The 19,243-nt window shown below is 44.8% G+C and overlaps 2 protein-coding genes across 2 annotated transcripts in view; one reads left to right on the top strand and one right to left on the bottom strand.

The window, feature by feature from the left end:
- Nucleotides 1-12,521: 12,521 nt before the first annotated feature.
- NIP7 (nucleolar pre-rRNA processing protein NIP7) lies at nt 12,522-15,595 on the top strand. Its single transcript, XM_029608313.1, has 5 exons — nt 12,522-12,670; nt 13,756-13,842; nt 14,120-14,258; nt 14,374-14,514; nt 14,950-15,595. Exons 1-5 carry the CDS (start codon nt 12,615-12,617, stop codon nt 15,067-15,069), a joined length of 543 nt encoding a protein of 180 aa, XP_029464173.1. The 5' UTR covers nt 12,522-12,614; the 3' UTR covers nt 15,070-15,595.
- Nucleotides 15,596-15,688: 93 nt separating this feature from the next.
- The window catches only part of TMED6 (transmembrane p24 trafficking protein 6), a 52,465-nt gene continuing 48,910 nt past the window's right edge, over nt 15,689-19,243 (bottom strand). The window contains exon 4 of the mRNA XM_029608312.1: nt 15,689-16,042. Coding sequence (XP_029464172.1) covers nt 15,809-16,042 — 234 coding nt within the window. The 3' untranslated portion in view covers nt 15,689-15,808. The remainder of the gene's footprint in view (nt 16,043-19,243) is intronic.

Here is a 19,243-nt window from a genome sequence, read left to right as displayed (position 1 = left end):
AAGACCGCTGTGCTGGGAATGGCAGTGACCCCGCCTTCATACTCGTGTTTAAATCTGGTCTTTTGCCCTCTGGTCCATAAAGTGTTTATTTTCGGCTTTATTTTGGTGTATTTTAAATCATCTGTTTTTACACTATTAAAGGAAGGCGTATATATATTATATAGTAATAACACTCAGAGCTCTCCAGTAGATGTGTAAGATCTTTGTAACCCTATCTCCAAGTGCAGTCCTAACACCAATGGGGCCATAAAAGAAATTAGCGTATTTCTTTGGAACTGGAACCAATCCGGGCTAGCTCTTTAATGTCTCTTTTCCCCAGGGTCTAGATTTGTTGCTGGTGGCGAGAAAGGAATCTCCTTTCAAGGCTTTTTGGTTCTTTATTTACCCTGGGAGAGGGGATTTTCCCTCTATGTGCCACGGGTGGTGTCTCTGAAGGAGTCTGAAGGCTTCAACCTGACAAAGGACTTCATGTACCAGAATTCCCTGCTTCATGACGGGTTTACTTACAGTCTGCAATACAGCTGTAATTAGGACATTGAGAAACTCTGTCAGCACATTGCACATTTTCATTTTTTTGGCTTTGCTGTTCTTATTCTCTGATAAGCTTTCACTGCTGTAACCTAGATTAGAACAATGGATGTATTATGTGATGGGCTGTATTACTGCAGACTCGCGAATTCCTTTCCAGAACTGCAAGTCCCAGCAGCCTCTCCTGCAGAACATGGGAGAAGTTTCACGAAAGTTCCAGGGTGTCTAGGGAGGGGGTCAGTAGCCCCTTCAGCCGGAATATGCTTGCTCAGCAATGCTTAGAACGCATGTGTAAAAGATAAGAACTGTAAAGTACATAAGAGTCTGCTCCTGAAGGGGAGGGGCATGCAGTTGTACTAAGCCTTTGTCTTAGCTGCATCTTGCTGGCAATAAAAGTCTATCTTTACGGATCAGTTGTCTGGACCTCCTTACTGACTAAATGAGACGGTTACATTTGGCGAGCCAGCCAGGAGGTACCCGGGACGCTATTTTAGCCCCCCAGTTGGTCCAGGGGATTTTGTGGCGGAGTGATCCCCCAGACTTGCCTGGTGAGTGGCCACCGCTGAGTTCAGTGATCAGGTATCTGAGGGGGTCATTCCACGGAGATCCTCTGAGACCTTTGGGCTGGTGATCCGGGAAGAAGGCTTTCATGACGATCGGAAGACCCCTGCAGGCGAGTATTATGGGAACAATAGAAGAAGTGAAGAATAGATAAAGAGTAGCCGGTCCATCCCCAAGCGGACCGAGGGGGCTTTGATCACACCCCGCGCAGTGTTTTAGTAGGAATTCTGTTCCGAAGGCCACGCGCATAAGAGAAAAAAATTATAAGTGAAGTGTACAATAGCGGGAAAAGGTTTCTTGTTGTGTGAAAGAGAGTGAATGGCCTCGCAGTTCTAGGCCGGGCTGACCGCGTCCTAGTCGGGGCGATTGTGACCCTTTTGTGTCTGACGGATACGGACCCCTTACCTATCCGTCTTCCCTTCCCTCCTTTGTCTGTGATTCTATCCTAATGGGAGGGGGCTATTCGACTCCGCTAAAAGTCATGACGAAGCACTATAGTGAAGTGTTTGATATACGTAAATGTACGAAACCCGGAATGATTCAACGATGCGCCCATAGGTGGCCTAGTTTGTGTGTAAATTGGCCCCCGAAGGGAACTTTCGATTTCTTAACGGGCACAAGGGTCCAGAAAATCGTTACCCAAGAAGGGAATCCGGGTTGCCCTGAGGATATACCGTACATAACCGCTTGGATTGCAGTCATTGAAGATCCTCCGTCATGGGCGAAGAAGTTAGTGGAGGGAGCCGCCCTCGTAATGGTGGCTCAAGCGCACAAAATGGGGAACCGGAAGTCCCCAAACCGGAAGAGAAAGGGAAAAAACGGCCATCTTGAGTATCAAAGATGATACGTCATCTGTGGTGGCCATATTTGTAGTGCAAGGGAATTCAGAGACTCAAAAAAAAAAAAAAAAAGCTATGTTGTTTTCTGCTGTAATATGATGCATTATAATTGTCATGGACAAAGAGCGCTGGGAGCTGAAGGGTTAACTAGTTAGGCTGGGCAGAGGCTGCTTCTCAGCAGGACAGTTTAACCCCTATAACATTTCTCTGGTACGTTTGGGTTTTCAAATTATTAATTAAGGATTGTAATGTATGTAACTGCTATCTGTGAATTGCAAGCACATGTACCAGGGATTTTTTTAATTGTTTTTAATTGTTTTAAACCCTAATAAGAAGAGATTTTTGGTTTACAGATGCTGCACAAGACTACTATACAACAAATTAATTTACAGTGTTAAGTTAAAATACTGATTTGATTACTGGAGAATGCACTTACTGGTGTTGAAGTTAGAACTTGATGACAGTTAAGGTTAACGGCAGAGATAATTACAAGAGAGAAAAGTAAGAGGGAAAAAAAAAAAAAAAGGGGTTGAGCCAGCCTGGGTGAATGAAGACAAAGGGAAAGAAAAACATTTTCGTTTGTTTAAACAGAGCAAGCATTATTGAAAGTTAGTTGACGGTGTGCGTATGTGAATAAAGATAGAATTGTGGTATGTTAATTACACGAAAGTGTAACGGTTACAAAAGGAAGATTCCTTGGCATTTATAGGCTGTTTCACAGAAGTTGAAGTTTTTTTAGCTCAGAGTTTCTGCTGATTAAATTTATTCTCCAAGGTCCTTGCTAAAACTGTCTGTAATCTGACAAAGGATTGCTACTTGCAAAGAAATACCAGAACCAAGGGTCCCTTACAAATCATTTAGTGCCTTATGATGCAGGCTATTTTTAAGACATTTTATAGCAGCAAATTCATTGTTACAGTACAAAAATGTAATTGTGGAATGGTGGTGCGTTCCACTGCGTGTCAAGTGTGTCAGTACGTAGTGCATTCAATATGGCTGTGCGTTTCAATGCTGGCGTTGTTAATCAGAAGTTTTTAGTTTTCTCATATCTTCTATCCCAGTGTCCTCCCTATGCTTATCCTTCACTCGATACATCCACAGGTTAGTCAATTATTCTCTAATACCATGTTAATTATTGTTCTTACTTGTTTCCTATATATTATCTGTTATTTAAAAGTTACATTGGAACGCATGATAAAGTATGAACTCTCTTTTTCTGACGCAGTTTATTTTGAAGCTGTCTCTGGGAAAATTAGAGGAGAAATGATTAAGAATGGGACCTTTGTTAAAGCTTTGTTAAATATGCAGAGCATAGCAAGCGGCAAGATAAGACAGCTGCAGTTCTGACTGTGGGAATTACAGGATGCCGTTTGTAAAAAAAAAAAACAAAACACAGAGAAAACACAAAGACTTAATATTAAAAATTTTGATTCAGTGGCAGGCGCAAGATAAGGATTATTGGAAGTTGTGGGCAAGAGAAGGGGCCACTATGCAAGATTAGGAACAAGAGCAAATATGAGTCGGCCCAAATGATAAAGTAGTGGCCCACACACACACACATATATATATATATTGCAATTATGTTCTTTTACCACTGGTGGGGGCTGGGCTCTGGCTATTACCATATGTTCTTAGTGTTTGCAATGTAATTGGTACAAGGCTTCCAAGGGTTTGATCATCACTCCTGCACACCTAAAGCCTGCAGATCCAGGTTGACTTTATTGAATTAACCCAATGCCAAACTTACAAGTATGAAGGAAGCAATGTTTTGCAGCTTCTCAGCCTCGTCAGAATTGATTTGCCTCCAGGCGCAGGTCACCTATTCAATTTCCAGATGGACTGTGATCTTTTCATCGTATTTTGAGATGTATGGGAACAGGGATCAGGAAGAGAAGAAAAGGGCCCGTCCCTGCAACCAGGAACTTAATAATAGAGACCCGACATCCGAAAGAAGCTGCAGAAGGCCGAAGGCTTTGAGGGCATGAGCCTCAGCCAGTTAAAAGCTATAGCAGACCAGGTATGTGGAAATAGAGAAGTGGAAGAGAAAAGAGAAAAGAGAGAAGCAAGTAGACATATGAAGGAGAAAGTGACTGTTAGCCGCCGCTCTCGAGGACACTCGGACGGAAAGGAGCCAAGACAATGGCAGACCGCGAAGAGGAGGGGGAACAAGACCCCCTTTGGGAAAGAATCAGTGTGCGTACTGCAAAAATGAAGGCCATTGGAAGAGAGACTGTGAAGAATGGCAAAAGAAATACGGGAGCCCTGCAGTGAATACTAACGACAAAAATGGACCTGCACCGACAAAAAGGGGCCGAGGAGGAAGGGGATCAGACAACCCCCACTGGCAGATGGCGGGGAAGGCGACAAGGAGCATACAGCCTGAAGAGACTGGGAGGGAAGAATCCCCACTGACCCTCTGGTGGAGATCCACGAGGTAACACAACAAAAATCAGGGGCCTGTTGGACTCAGAGGCCAACGATCTGTCATGACTGCACCAATCGGCCCCCCGACGAAAGAGACTGTTTCTATAGTGGGTGCCTCAGGTCAGGTACTCACTGCCCCTCTGCAGAAAGAATGAACTATACAAGTAGGCGGGACCATGGTATCCCTTATCGGACGGGACCTGCTGTGTAAGCCTCAGACCACATTGAGATTTCAACCAACAGGGGAAGTTAAAGCCTCCTTCGGGGACCATCCAGTGATACTCATCTGTCCCCTCCAAGAAGAATGGAGACTACATCTTCCCATAGTCGAACGAACCATCGAACATCGATATGAAAACAACACCCCCCTCAACGAAAAACGAAGACAACTGATGGATAGTGTACCCCAAGTATGGTCCGAACAGAACCCGGGAGGAATAGCTATCGACGCTACCCCCATATGGATAGAGATGAAACAGAATGCACAGGTGATCAATCAACCTCAATACCCCATTCCATATATGGCCAGGCAAGGAATCCAGATACATCTGCAGAGACTGTATGATTTGGGCATTCTCCGGCGAATCCGATCTGCTTGGAACACCCCTTTGTTACCCGTAAAGAAACCTGGATCTAATGATTATCGGCCAGTACTAGATTTGAGGAGAGTAAACAATCAAGTAGCAGATCTAGTAGCCCTCGTACCAAATCCATATTCAATCTTGGCTCAAGTCTCTCCTGTGTCAAAGTGGTACAGTGTCATTGATCTCAAAGATGCTTTCTTCTCCGTTCCGGTAGCGGAGGAATGTCAGAAGATTTTTGCCTTCACATGGGAAAATGCGCACACTGGAATAAAGCAGCAGTACACATGGACTCGCTTGCCTCAAGGGTTCAAGCATTCACCTACGCTGTTTGGTGAACAACTGGCAAAAGACTTGAAGATGTACCAAGTCATGTATGGGCCAGTAATACAGTATGTGGATGACCTTCTGTTGTTTCGAGAAACGTATCTTGAATGTGCAGTAGCCACCCTCCACTTGCTAAAGACGTTGTACTCCAAAGGATACCGTGCAAGTAAAAAGAAGGCGCAAATTTGTGAATTGGAATACTTGGGCTTCCAAATCCGTGAAGGCACCCGTCGTCTTGGAATCTCTCGTACTAGTTCTATAAGAGATCAACCTGTACCCACTTGTAAGAAAGAGCTCCGAGCGTTCCTCGCAGCTACGGGATACTGTAGATTGTGGATTGCCAACTATGCGATTATTGCCCAACCCCTGTACAACACGTTACGGGGAAAAGAAGCAGAGTCTCAACCTTTTCAATGGGAAAGACACGAACTAGCAAAATTGCATCAACTAAAAGAAGCCTTGGTCGCACCCCCTGCGCTAGGATTACCGGATGTAATGAAACCCTTCCATCTGTTCATCGATGAAAAGAAAGGAATGGCCATTGGGGTATTGACTCAAACTTTTGAATCATGGGAACGACCTGTTGCATATCTGTCAAAAGGAATGGACAATGTTGCAAAAGGATGGCCTGGTTGCCTTCAAAGCATTGCTGCTGCATGCTTACTGATACCCGAAGCTGTTAAGCTAACATTTGGACAGACTTTACAAGTAACAACTCCTCATACTATTCAAGGACTGCTAGAGACTCATGGACCAAAATGGATGACTAATTCACGTCTCGTCAAGTATTAAGCCTTACTGTGTGAAACACCTGAACTTCAAATACAAGACAGCAAAAACTTGAACCCGGCCACTCTTATGCCGGCACCTGAACCAGTTGCCCATGATTGTGAAGAAGTCATGACTACAATACATTCCAGTAGACCAGATCTGAGGGATCAATCCTGGCAAGGAGCTTGGACTTTATTCACTGATGGGAGCAGCCAAATCATTCATGAGATACGTTCTGCTGGATATGCTGTTGTATCCGAAGATGAAATCATTGAGGCTCAACCTCTTCCCCCAGGAACGTCTGCACAAAAAGCTGAACTAATTGCCCTTACCCGAGCTCTGCAGTTAGCAGAAGGACAAACTGTAAATATCTATACAGACTCTAAATATGCCTTCCTTACAATTCAAGTGCATGGAGCATTATAGAGGGAAAACAATTGAACAATGCATCAGAAGTACGTGAATTACTAGACGCAGTTTGGCTACCTCTCAAGGTGGCTGTAATGCATTGCAAAGCACACACCAGGAAATCAAACCCTATTGTCAAGGAAATCAGAGAGCAGATGAAGCAGCAAAAAGGGGCAACTCGGGAACCCTTCCAAGCAGTATTAATTGCATCGAATCATCAGGCTTCAGGCAGTCCTGGAGCTCATCACCAACGACTGCTTTCGCTCTTAAACTCTGGGCAAAACAAAATACCAAAATTATGACTGCAGTGTACCAGAATAGATTGGTTTTAGATTACCCTCTGGCCCAGGAAGGAGGGTTTGTGGAACATTTAACCTCTCCAATTGTTGTTTACAGGTAGATGACCAAAACAAGGTTATCCAAGACATCACTGATCGCATGGTCAAGATGGCACACGTCCCTGTCCAGCAGTGGAATAGGGCTTGGGACTGGACCAATGGATTCCGTGGTTGGTTTTCCATGATCGGTGGATTTAAGAACTTGTTTGTTATCCTAGCCAGTTTAATTCTGTTTTGTCTTTTAGGACCCTGAATTATTCCTTTCTTGCTCAAACCGCCTTCGTCGGGTGATGAAGGACATTGCTGAACGCAAAACAGCCACGCAGCTCCTGTCACTGTACATGTATTCCTCTGAACCTATAGAACCTGTTTAACCATCCTCATGTTTTATCCTGGGCCATCTTCCCATACATGACAAGTTCGGGCTACAAAGGGGGGTGGAGCCATTAGGGCCCATCCGTCTCAAACCCGTGAAGAAACCATCGGACTGTTTGGGAAATTAGGGCCCCCTGAGAACTCAAATTGCTAATTTTTCTTGTTTCTGTTTCTTTCAGCTCCACAGCTGCGTTGTGATGGTGTGATACTTTTCATAAAGAATGATAAGTATCAAAGGGGGGAATGAAGGGGTCTGAACGCTTCAACCTGACAAAGGACAACCTGAAACTCCTGCCAAACAGGACTTCATGTACCAGAATTCCCTGCTTCATGACGGGTTTACTTACAGTCTGCAATACAGCTGTAATTAGGACATTGAGAAACTCTGTCAGCACATTTTCATTTTTTTGGCTTCGCTGTTCTTATTCTCTGATAAGCTTTCAATGCTGTAACCTAGATTAGAACAATGGATGTATTATGTGATGGGCTGTATTACTGCAGACTCGCGAATTCCTTTCCAGAACTGCAAGTCCCAGCAGCCTCTCCTGCAGAACATGGGAGAAGTTTCACGAAAGTTCCAGGGTGTCTAGGGAGGGGGGTCAGTAGCCCCTTCAGCCGGAATATGCTTGCTCAGCAATGCTTAGAACGCATGTGTAAAAGATAAGAACTGTAAAGTACATAAGAGTCTGCTCCTGAAGGGGAGGGGCATGCAGTTGTACTAAGCCTTTGTCTTAGCTGCATCTTGCTGGCAATAAAAGTCTATCTTTACGGATCAGTTGTCTGGACCTCCTTACTGACTAAATGAGACGGTTACAGCACCACTGGTTCACTTGTTGCTTACAGTCTCTTTCCCTCTTATATGTGCATGGGTATCTATAACCAGGGCCAAGGAAGCATTCCCCCTCCAGACTGTGGCTAAGTGGAGTTCTCAGGTAGGCAAGGTATCCTTTGTTTGGACAGGAAAAACTCCTTCCAAACTGGCAAAAAATGGGTAACTCAGTCCCTACACAGAGAATCCACAATCCTCTCCTGAGTGGCAAAGATTCTAAATGAGTGTCCTCAATAGATGTCAGTATGATTTTACTCAGGTGATGTTCATCTCCTTCTCTTACTCTCTTTCCTTGGATCCTGCTATGGTAGGGATCCTCTCAGGAACAGGCAGTTCCCACTCTTCTTCCTCAGGTAGGAAGGGACAGCAAACTCTTCCTCCTGGGTCTTCTAACTCAAAATATCTTTCCCCAAAATAGAGTGCAAACACCAGAATATCCTTGAATCAGGTCACCACCATTCCTCTGTTCCCTGAACAGGTTACAGAGGGGCAGGAATTGCTTATCCTGGGTTCCCTAGAGACAGGATTTCTTCAGGCAACACCAAAGAGTTCCTCAAAGATTCTTACTACAAAAAAAAAAAAATCTGGAAAACAACCCAGATGGAAGCTCACCCATCCAGTTAGTGGACTGGAAGAACCATCTCCCGACCTTGCTTAGGATTTCTCAAGCAGAGTTTGCCAGGTTCCTCCAAGTAGGCCTGAAAACTCAATGCAAATAACGCTCCTTACTGCCACCTAACTCTTCAACTCAAAGCACTGTCCCCAAGAGCTGCTAATAAACCCCTTCCAGGGAATGGCCATTCCAGCACCCTGAAAAGGAGGTGCTACATATGAATAGTTCCTCATCTTTACCTAAACTGCTCTAGCTAAGAAAGTTAAACTAGGGCCACTAATGGTATTGAGACTGTAGAGTCCATTACATCTCTAACCTGTAGAAATGTGCACAGCTGTAAAAGTCCAAAGAATAACTAATCCTTGTGTGGCAGGGCCTGGCCAGCTCTGCTTCACTGGACATTGGTGGACAGAACATGCAGGTATAAAAAAATAATAGCAACATATGGAACATGTGCTTTGAATTAGCAGCCAGATTGTCTCAGTATGCACTATCGGGAGCAGGATTTGAATTCTCTGCCCAAAGGAAAAGGGAGGATATGAAAACTTGTTTTTCCAGAGAAGTGGAACTAAAGAGCAAACTGTAAAAGAAAGAATATAGTTAGCAATAAAGAACCAGTATGTTCAGGCTGGACATTGGGGAATATAACAAAGACTGACCAGCGACTATGTGCTGCCTGTCATGTACTCCTACAGGATAAAAGGAACCTATTGGTAAGGTAAACCCTGGAGAGGAGTGCACAGAGATATCTTGCAATTTGTAGGAGTCATAGCACTCTCTCCCCAGGAAGACAGAGCTGGCAATAAACATTAGCTATTAATCACTAAGTGAGATTGATTTTGTATGCACTAAGATATTTGCTGGCTATTGAATACATTATATTAAATTGTACAAATTGGCTTTATGTGTATCTCTTCCTGTCAGGTTCAGGTAAGAGAAAATTCTAATTAGAGTAAAACCTGGGGACAAACAAGCACCTAAAAGGTTTAGCCCAAAGTAGCCTCTGTGGTAAACATATGAGAAGCGGGCTAAACAAACCTTCAAATCAGAGGCCACAATCTCACAGGAAGACCTTGTGAGACTGGAAAATTGGGCATCAAAATGGCAGGTGCAATTTAATGTGGATAAGTGTAAGGTGTTGCATATAGGGAAAAATAACCCATGCTATAGTTACACAATGTTAGGTTCCATATTAGGTGCTACAACCCAAGAAAGAGATCTAGGCATCATAGTGGATAACACATTGAAATTGTCGGTTCAGTGTGCTGCAGCAGTCAAAAAAGCAAACAGAATGTTGGGAATTATTAGGAAGGGAATGGTGAATAAAACGGAAAATGTCATAATGCCTCTGTATCGCTCCATGGTGAGACCGCACCTTGAATACTGTGTACAATTCTGGTCGCCGCATCTCAAAAAAGATATAATTGCGATGGAGAAGGTACAGAGAAGGGTTACCAAAATGATAAGGGGAATGGAACAGCTCCCCTATGAGGAAAGACTAAAGAGGTTAGGACTTATCAGCTTGGAGAAGAGACGGCTGAGGGGGGATATGATAGAGGTGTTTAAAAACATGAGAGGTCTAGAACATGTAGATGTGAATTGGGTTATTTACTCTTTCGGATAATAGAAAGACTAGGGGGCACTCCAAGAAGTTAGCATATGGCACATTTAAAACTAATCGGAGAAAGTTCTTTTTTACTGAACGCACAATTAAACTCTGGAATTTGTTGCCAGAGGACATGGTTAGTTCAGTTAGTATAGCTGTGTTTAAAAAAGGATTGGATAAGTTCTTGGAGGAGAAGTCCATTACTTGCTATTAATTAAGTTGATTTGGAAAATAGCCACTGCTATTACTAGCAACGGTAACATGGAATAGACTTAGTTTTTGGGTACTTGCCAGGTTCTTATGGCCTGGATTGGCCACTGTTGGAAACAGGATGCTGGGCTTGATGGACCCTGGTCTGACCCAGTATGGCATGTTCTTATGCAAGATATCTTTCACTATTTATTTAATAATGATGAAATATAACAAAATTCTGTAATAGATATATAATTTATTGCAAATCAAATAAGTATATAAATATCATATGCTGCATAATTGTGAGTCCTTAGCAGCTGATACAAAAACATACACAATATACTTATAAAACCAAAAGTAAGTAACATTCACATGACTAAGATCAACAGCTTCCAATCTGGATATTATTCATCATTACCCAGCGATATTTAACCAAAAGGTTAGCCATTGTACGCAAAGACAGGCAATAAGAATATAAGATTTGCCATACTGGGTCCATCAAGCCCAGTATCCTGTTTCCAACAGTGGTCATTCCAGAGTCACAAGTATCTGGCAGGATCCCAAAAGGTAGATAAAATCCATGCTGCTTATCCTAGGGATTAACAGTGGATTTTCCCAAATCCACCTTAATAATAGTTTATGGACTTTTCTTCCAAGGACGTTCACCACATCTTTCAGCAATGAATTCTAGAGTTTAATTATGTGTTGAGTAAAAAATATTTTCTCCTCTATTTGTTTTAAATGTATCACCTAGTAACTTCATTGAATGTACCAGTAACTTCTGTTGAATCTCCCCCTTTAAAGTATACAGCCCCTATAAACCTGTAGAAAGTGTAATCCTAGTAAACACTGCCATACAAAGAAGGCTAAAAATGTCAAATCTCAGTTTAAACCAATCAGCTCCTGTAAGCATCATTTTAATGTATGTTTTTAAATAATCTTTAAATTGATTTCAAACTTGTTTTTTTCCTCAATGACATAGGTAATAAATTCCACATGATGGGACCAGCCACTACAAATATTATATCTGGTCTCTCCACTAGTCTTACTTGACCTAACAGAGGGAAGAACATCAAGTAAGCAGCAACGGTGTATAATCCTGGAGCTGGCACCTTCAAAAGCCTATAAACAGGTTGGCATGGTCTTCCTTTTAAAGCATATGGAGATAGATTTAAAGATCTAAACATGTATACCCTAGAGGAAAGGCGAGAAAGGGAAGATATGATAGAGACAATTAAATATCTCTAAGATTTCCATGCACAAGAGGCTAGCATGGAAAAAAGAAGGCTCAAGCATGAGGGGTCATGAGATGAGGGTAAAAGGGGATAGACTAAGAAGTAATTTGAAATATTTATTTACAGAGAGGGTGTTAAATGCATGGAACATTCTGGGAAATCCCTGGTCTCTGGATCTCTGCAGGCTGATACCCTATATTTTAAGAAGTACCCAAAGATAATACACTCGAGGCTCAGAGCCCTCATAAAAAGAGCTTATGAACGGCATCTTTGCATACTTGTGCAGGTCCAATACAATCTTTCACAATCTGGAGAGCTAGGCTATCAACCGGCTATGCATTTACTGCCTTCCCCGCTCCAAACAAACAAAAAATGGCATGTGCATAAAAATAACGGCGTCAGAAAAAAGACCTTAGTGATGGGGGCCTGTTACAGGGACCATGTAGTACCTGGGAGTTGGAGACTGAATCTCGGCATAGGACGCCCAGCTGAGCGCTGTCTGGTAGACTGTCAGGAAAATAAAATATTTTGTGGCTTTTGTGACTGCATTTCCACTATATTAAACTTAGAGGCTATGTGATATAGCCTCCAGCCTGATTAATGCTGTAAATGCTACAACGCACCCACATGTACCATAGAAACTGTCCGATGCCAGCGGATAGCGTCCATCTGGAAAGCGGAAATCCCGACACCACAACACGAGCTATCCGCAGAAGATTCAGAGAACTTTATTGCATGACATTTTCACATATGCGGTAGAATGAGGAAAATAAAAGGCGAAGAAAAGAAAGGAGAAAAATTACAAAATAATAATACCAAGCTACAAAAAACCCTCCCTCCCACTCGCTTTCATCCATCAGCTGACGCTCTAGGACACTTCCGTACCACTCTATGGTTCTACACCTCCAGGCAGGCTCCCTTAACTTCGCCCTCTAACTTCCTGTTTCCGGTACGGTGGGCTCACGTGTACGTTCGGTGTTGCTTGGGATGCGGCCGCTCATCGAGGACGAGACGCGAGCTCTGTTTGAGAAGCTTTCCAAGTAGTGAGTTCGGTGGGAGGTCATGGGACATTTTCTAGAGTCCGGGAAAGATGGGCGCCGGTGGTAGAGCTGCAGCGCTGCCCAAACCCGAGAAAAAAACTGCAGGGGGAGGACGCGACCTCCTTTACAATATTAGGGAAAACCTGGAGCTGCCACCCCCACCACCCCTTCTGCCCGCGAGGGTAGAAGGACCTGGATTTGTTTTTGTACAGAAATATGTCCAGGGCCTGTGGTTGAAAGCCTGAAATAATATAAAATCCAGATCGCCGTAGGGAGAACACTTGTAATAACCAATGTGTAAAGTCCTATTGCAGGCTCCCTGTAATAGAGCCCTCATTTGTGACACGTCAATCAATAAACCACTGTGGTTGAACAAATTAGAATAGATAACTTTAAAATTTGTTTGCTTTGAATTTCATTGTAAAGACATGATATTTTTCAATGTGCGCATCTCTAACTATAAAAATAAATGACTAATAGAGTTTGTACTTAGCTGCCAGAGCTCACTAGAAATCCTCGGGCCTATCAGGCTGATGCAGTATGGATGCGCTAAAAACGTTTCTCCAAAGTGGGCACACGTGTTTTTAACCTCTCTTGGGCGCCCGATACAATAAATAAATGAGCTGCTGCACTATTTGTTTTTATATACCGATGTTCATATGGTATATCACATCGGTTAACAATAAGTACAATTTAGGATACAAAAAAAAGTCACATTATAAAATACAATAAAAAAACTTCAACAAATAAATATACAATTAAAATATCAATTAAAATTTTATGGGTTAAAAAGTGTGCCTTGGGCACACAGGGATTTTTTTAATAGCCTATCTACATGGAATGTACATGTGATGAGCACTGTTAGCTATATGCATGTTTTGGATGCGCTGATCCCCTTATTGCATCGGGGATTATGGATGCGTGTCCAAATGCTTGTTAACCTGTGCCCTGAGCTGGGTGCACTTTATTGCTTCGGCCCCTATGTGGAGTAAATGATAGGCTTACTGGAGAATGATACCACAGCCTGACAGTAAGGAGGTAGCATGGGGGGGGTATGGTTAATGACTAATGATGATTTCTTTTCTTAGCATTGGAGAAAACATTAAGTTACTAGTGGATCGGCCAGATGGCACCTACTGTTTTCGTTTGCATAATGACCGGGTGTACTATGTCAGGTGAGTGGGCTGGCTGAAGTCTTATCTTTCTGGTCCCTAGTTTGCAGCATGATATATGGGTACGTTGCCATGCACCAGATTGACATTTTTATCTACAAATATTTTTGCTGCTATAGCTGATATTGGTGCTGCTTCAAGGTAACAACATTGCTATCCAGTCTTCATCCTTTCCTTCTGCTGCAGTTGTCAGTCTATTCTGTCTCTTGAGAATAGGGAAGGAGTCTGCCTGTGAATTGCTGAGTCTTGGGTAATGAGTCCATGAATTGCTGCTTTTCAGTGAGAAGATTTTAAAGTTGGCAACAAGCATTGCCCGGGATAAGCTGGTGTCACTGGGGACCTGCTTTGGGAAGTTCACAAAGACCTTGAAGTTCCGTCTGCATATCACAGCCCTGGACTACCTCGCACCGTATGCCAAGGTATGGCATCAGTGATCTGTAGCCCCAGACATGTACTGTTCCATATGTGGGGTCTTGAAGAGAAATGCATGTTTTGTCATAGTGTTTATGCCCACCTGCTCTTTTTGTTTTTCAGTACAAAGTCTGGGTAAAGCCAGGAGCTGAGCAGTCCTTCCTGTATGGGAACCATGTGCTGAAATCTGGGCTGGGCCGAATCACAGAGAACACAAACCAGTACCAAGGAGTGGTGGTCTATTCTATGTCTGACATCCCCCTGGTGAGTGTGTGGGAAAGAGAGTTGTAACTCCATGGCTGACATGCTCTCAGGAAAGGTGATGGTGGTAGGGTTTGAATACTGTTGCTGTCCAAGAAAGGCAGAAATTTTAATTCCACAGTTGATGCCTTTCAGAAAGGGTGGGCAGGGCTAATTCCATGGCTGGTGCTTCCATGAGGTGGGAGGATTTCATTCCATGACTGACATCTCCCCTGGGAAGAGAATCATTTTCTGGATGGTGTCCCTTAGGGAGAAATGAAAGGGGTTAGTTCCATGACTGAGTCCCTCCTTCTTTAGGGGAAAGCAGGCGGGGATAAATCTAAGGCTGAGTTACATGGGGAAGGTCCTGTTGCTGTATCTTGCCTAGTACTAAGTGTGATGGGGGGAGCACAGGATAGTCAATAGTGGTGCTGGTACTATCTTTATTATTCCTACCAGGGCTTTGGAGTGGCTGCCAAGTCTACGCAGGAGTGCCGGAAGTTGGATCCCATGGCAATAGTGGTCTTTCACCAGGCTGACATCGGCGAGTATGTACGGCATGAGGAAACACTCACATAGATGCATCCAGTCCCCAAGGTGCTGCTGCTTCTTATGGGCAATCCTTCAGGTTCAAGCTCTTATGGCTGCATCCCTTTCTAATGGGCTGTGAATACTCTGTGGCCCCTAGAAAAGACTTTATGGCAAACTGTCATAAAAAGGAAGGAGCTGTGTTCCTGAAACAGCCAAAAAGTAAAGTCGGGAACCACTCAGATGCCCTTTCCTATTATAAAAGAACATCTCGGAAGAGCAGAGAGAAGACTCCCCAGGGTTAATGTGTTGCCTGGGTTTCATTTTTTTTTCTCTTCAGAACTCTTGCTTGCTTAGTTCTTGAATAAGACTGAGTGCCACTTCCTTCCTTGTAGTTTGAAGAGAAGGGAATTTTAGGGCAGCACAAGATTAACTTGCTTCCAGGAACCAGGGCTAGACTTAAGTGTTTGGAAATTTCACAAACCATCATTTGGGCATTTTGCTTAAATGTTTTTAATATATTCACTGAGAGAGAGAATGTTAAGTAAATAAATATTTTCTTTTTTTGTGTCTTAAATCCTTTTATTTTGTCTGTCAAACAGAGTCCCTGAACTGTCAGGAACATAAACAGAATGACCAGTTTGCAAGTTATGGCTAGGACTCAGGTTTCCTGGTTGGCTGCAGGGCAGGGAGTTACTCCAGCAGGGCAAGGCAAAGGTTTGTTCTTTCTTGCCCTTGTCCTAGCCATTTCCGTGATATTAAGGGAAGAGGATGTGGTAGTTTGGGGTTCTTAACACCTAGGTTTTAGTGTGTCTGTGGTGGTCTGGACATGGAAGAGATGCTTTAAGAAATACAGCTGCAGGACCCCAGATAGGACAATGACCACACTCTGCACTGCTGACCACCAGTTGACGTAGTTGTAGTTGGACAGAAGGATGAAGTAATCAGTTCCTTTCCGCATCCGGGCAAAATTATAGAACCTCCACATATGGAAGACGTGTGTCTGGACCTTCTGTGTGCTTTCCTAGAACAAACATAATATTATCAGAAAGAGGAGAAAGTCTCCTTAACTCTGCATTTAAAAAAAGAGTCTTGATTTCCACCAATGACACTATTTCATGCACTGCATATGGATGCAGGTTTTCCTAGCGTGTAGCCAACTGGACTCAGGACCAGTGGGTTATGTGTTCTTCTGCTAGCAGATGGGAAACTGAGTCAGATTTCAAAGCTGACATCACCCTAGATATACCCCTGCAGTGACCTGAACTCTCCAGTATCTCTCCGTCTCCTAGCAGATGCGGACACTATCCCACACACTAGAACAGTGTTAAGAATTACAGCAAAGAAAAATGTTTACCTTAAGAAGATCGATCCCCGCTCTCCTGTGGTGATACCTAAGGGTCCCTCCCCCAGTTGAGAATTCCTGAGGTGATTTTCGATATCCCTCAGAGGTGTGCCTTGGTCCAGTAGCCGGTTCCTGGCATGGACTTAGCCCCCAGAGTGGCTGAAAGGCAGCGGGTGCACAGCCGAGCGCGGTGGTGAAGGTAAAGCCCTCTCCCCCCACAGCTGGAGACCGTCCCGGCATGCGATCGGTAAGCGCCGAAACCAGGTAAGCAGAAAACTTTAAATTCAGGTCTCTGGGGCTCAGATGACTGTACCGATTTCGTTTTTCTTCTGGCGAGGGAAAAAGGGAACACCGATCGGGTTGAGCAGCATTGGTTGGGCTAGGCCCCGATCCGGTACAGGGGTCCAGACACGTGGAGACTGTCGGGGGCGCCATCTTCCCTTCTTCGACCAGCGTACCGCGGGGCAAGCCGGACGGCCGATGCGCCCAACTTGTGCGCATCCAATATAGACACACACACAGCTGCGTGCATAACCAAGCGCACTCTGCACGCACAACAGCGCTCATAACTACACCCATATTGAAACATTTCCTGTGCGTCTATATACAGAGGCAATGGCACTGGCATCAAAGAAGCTCAGAAGGCATTCTCTTTGCACAGCCTGCCACATCAGAACCGCACAGCCTGAACTAGAGTCCTGTCTGTGCCGTCATTGTGAAAAAGCCCAAGGGGTACCAAAGCCTGGTCCCTCACAGTCTGAGGATGGGTCTGGAACTACTACAGACGATAGCACCTCGGACCTATGTAACTCCGAAATGGCATCCCCACAAGAGGGCATTTTAGGGGCTCCTGGTCTGAATCCCCCCCTGGGGCTAACATGGACCCAGGAGCCTTCTCCTGGTTAGAAATTTTCCAGGGACTGCAAGCCTTCGTTCAGGCGCCGTCAGCCCCGGCTACAACCCAGGTCCAACCCCAGCCAGGAGCACCTGACCCTCCCAGCTCTGCTTGGGTGTCATGAGACATGCCTCACCTCACCAAGAATTTTACTGACAAGGATCCGAACACCTCAGACAACGATGGTGCCTCACTGGAAGAAGGGGAAATCCCTCCAGGCCTGGAACCATACAGAACAATGCTTCACTTCTTCAACAGGAATGAATTACCAGCCCTTGTTTCACAGACCCTGAAGACTCTGGCGGAACCAAAGAAGAACCCCATCTTGGTGTCCCTTCATAAGGCCTCATGCTATTTTCCAATGATGGAAGCCATCTAGGAACTGATTGACCTGGAGTGGGATGCCCCGGAGGCAAGCTTTAAAGGTTGGGCCTTGGAAGCCTTGTACCTTCTGGAACCAGCGACCAAGGAATGCGTGCATTTCCCGAAAGTGGATGCCATGGTCTGCGCCATCTCGAAGCGAACAACCATTCCTGTGGAGGGAGGGGCGGCATTGAAGGATACACAGGCTAGAGTATTAGAATCCATCCTTAAGCAAGCATTTGGCACAACAGCTATGACACTACAGATAGCTTCTTGCTGCGCGCTGGTGGCACGTTCCTGCTTGCTCCTATCGAGAGAGGCAGATAATTCCGGAACATATGCCGGTGAAACGATCGAACCTGCAGCAGCCTTCCTGACAGACACAAGCTCAGACCTGGTGTGTACCTCAGCAAGAGGAGTAGTCTCGGTAGTGGTGACCAGAAGGCAGTTATGGTTGCGGAACTGGTTGGAAGACGCAACTTCTAAGGCGAACCTCACAAGAATGCCATTTAAGGAATCTTCTCTATACAGAAGCGAATTAGAGAAGTTAGCCAGCATGTGTGGCGACTCCCCAGTGCCCTGGCTAACAGAAGACAGGGGTAAAAGACCCCAATGCTCCTCCCCCAGAAGAACTAGGGGCAGAGGCTCCCACCGTTTTTGACGCTACAGGAACTCCTCATTCCATGTACCTCGCCCCTCCAGAAGGTCTCAGCCCTTTCGGAACCGACAAACCAAGAGAGGAACAGGCCCGGGGGCAGGCTCGAACTGTGCTTCCCATTGAGAATGGGCCAACCCATCCACAGGAAGAGGAAATCGGGGGTCGGCGTTCCCTCTTCTACCAATGATGGGTTGAAATCACATCGGACAAATGGGGTACTAAACATCATTCGAAAGGTTACTCTCGAGTTTCGCAGCATCCCTTGGGCCAAATTTATGATATCACCCTGCCACCCCCCCACCAAGAGACTGGCAGTGGAATCCACTCTGACAAGACTACTCAGTCTGAAGGCTATAACGCCGGTGACCAGCAGAGTCAAGAACCTAATACAGGAGCTCGGTTGGGTCGTGAACACGGTCAAGAGCAGTCTGCAGCCCTCTTAGTCTCTAGCATACCTGGGGGACTGTTTCGACAGAATAAAGTCTTCCTCCCCCCATGGAGAAGGAAACTGATGGAACAAGTACAACGATTGATGACCAATGTACACTTCAAGGTATGGGACTATCCCCAAGTCCTCGGGCACATGGCATCAACTGTGGAGGTTGTTCCGTGGGCAAGGGCTCAATGCGACCACTCCAGTGCGCCTTACTGTCACGCTGGAACCCACTATCCCAGGACTACTCCATACTTTCTCAACTTCAGTGGTGGCCTCAGGAAGACCACCTACGCAAAGAAGTAAGCCTATCTCCACCGAACTGGATCGTGCTAACCACTGATGCGAGCCTACGAGAGTGGGGAGCCCACTGTCAGGAACTGAATGCGCAGAGACAATGGAGCAAGGAAGAGGCGGGATGGAACAAACCGCCTGGAAGCTCGAGCAATCAGACTAGTGTGCCTGTGATTCAGCCACAGACTCGGAGGCAAAGCGATTCGAGTAATGTCGGACAACGCTACAACAATTGCC

The sequence above is a fragment of the Rhinatrema bivittatum genome, chromosome 7 (genome assembly GCF_901001135.1).
Source record: "Rhinatrema bivittatum chromosome 7, aRhiBiv1.1, whole genome shotgun sequence".
Taxonomy (NCBI): domain Eukaryota; kingdom Metazoa; phylum Chordata; class Amphibia; order Gymnophiona; family Rhinatrematidae; genus Rhinatrema; species Rhinatrema bivittatum.
This window is presented reverse-complemented; position numbering and strand designations above follow the sequence as displayed.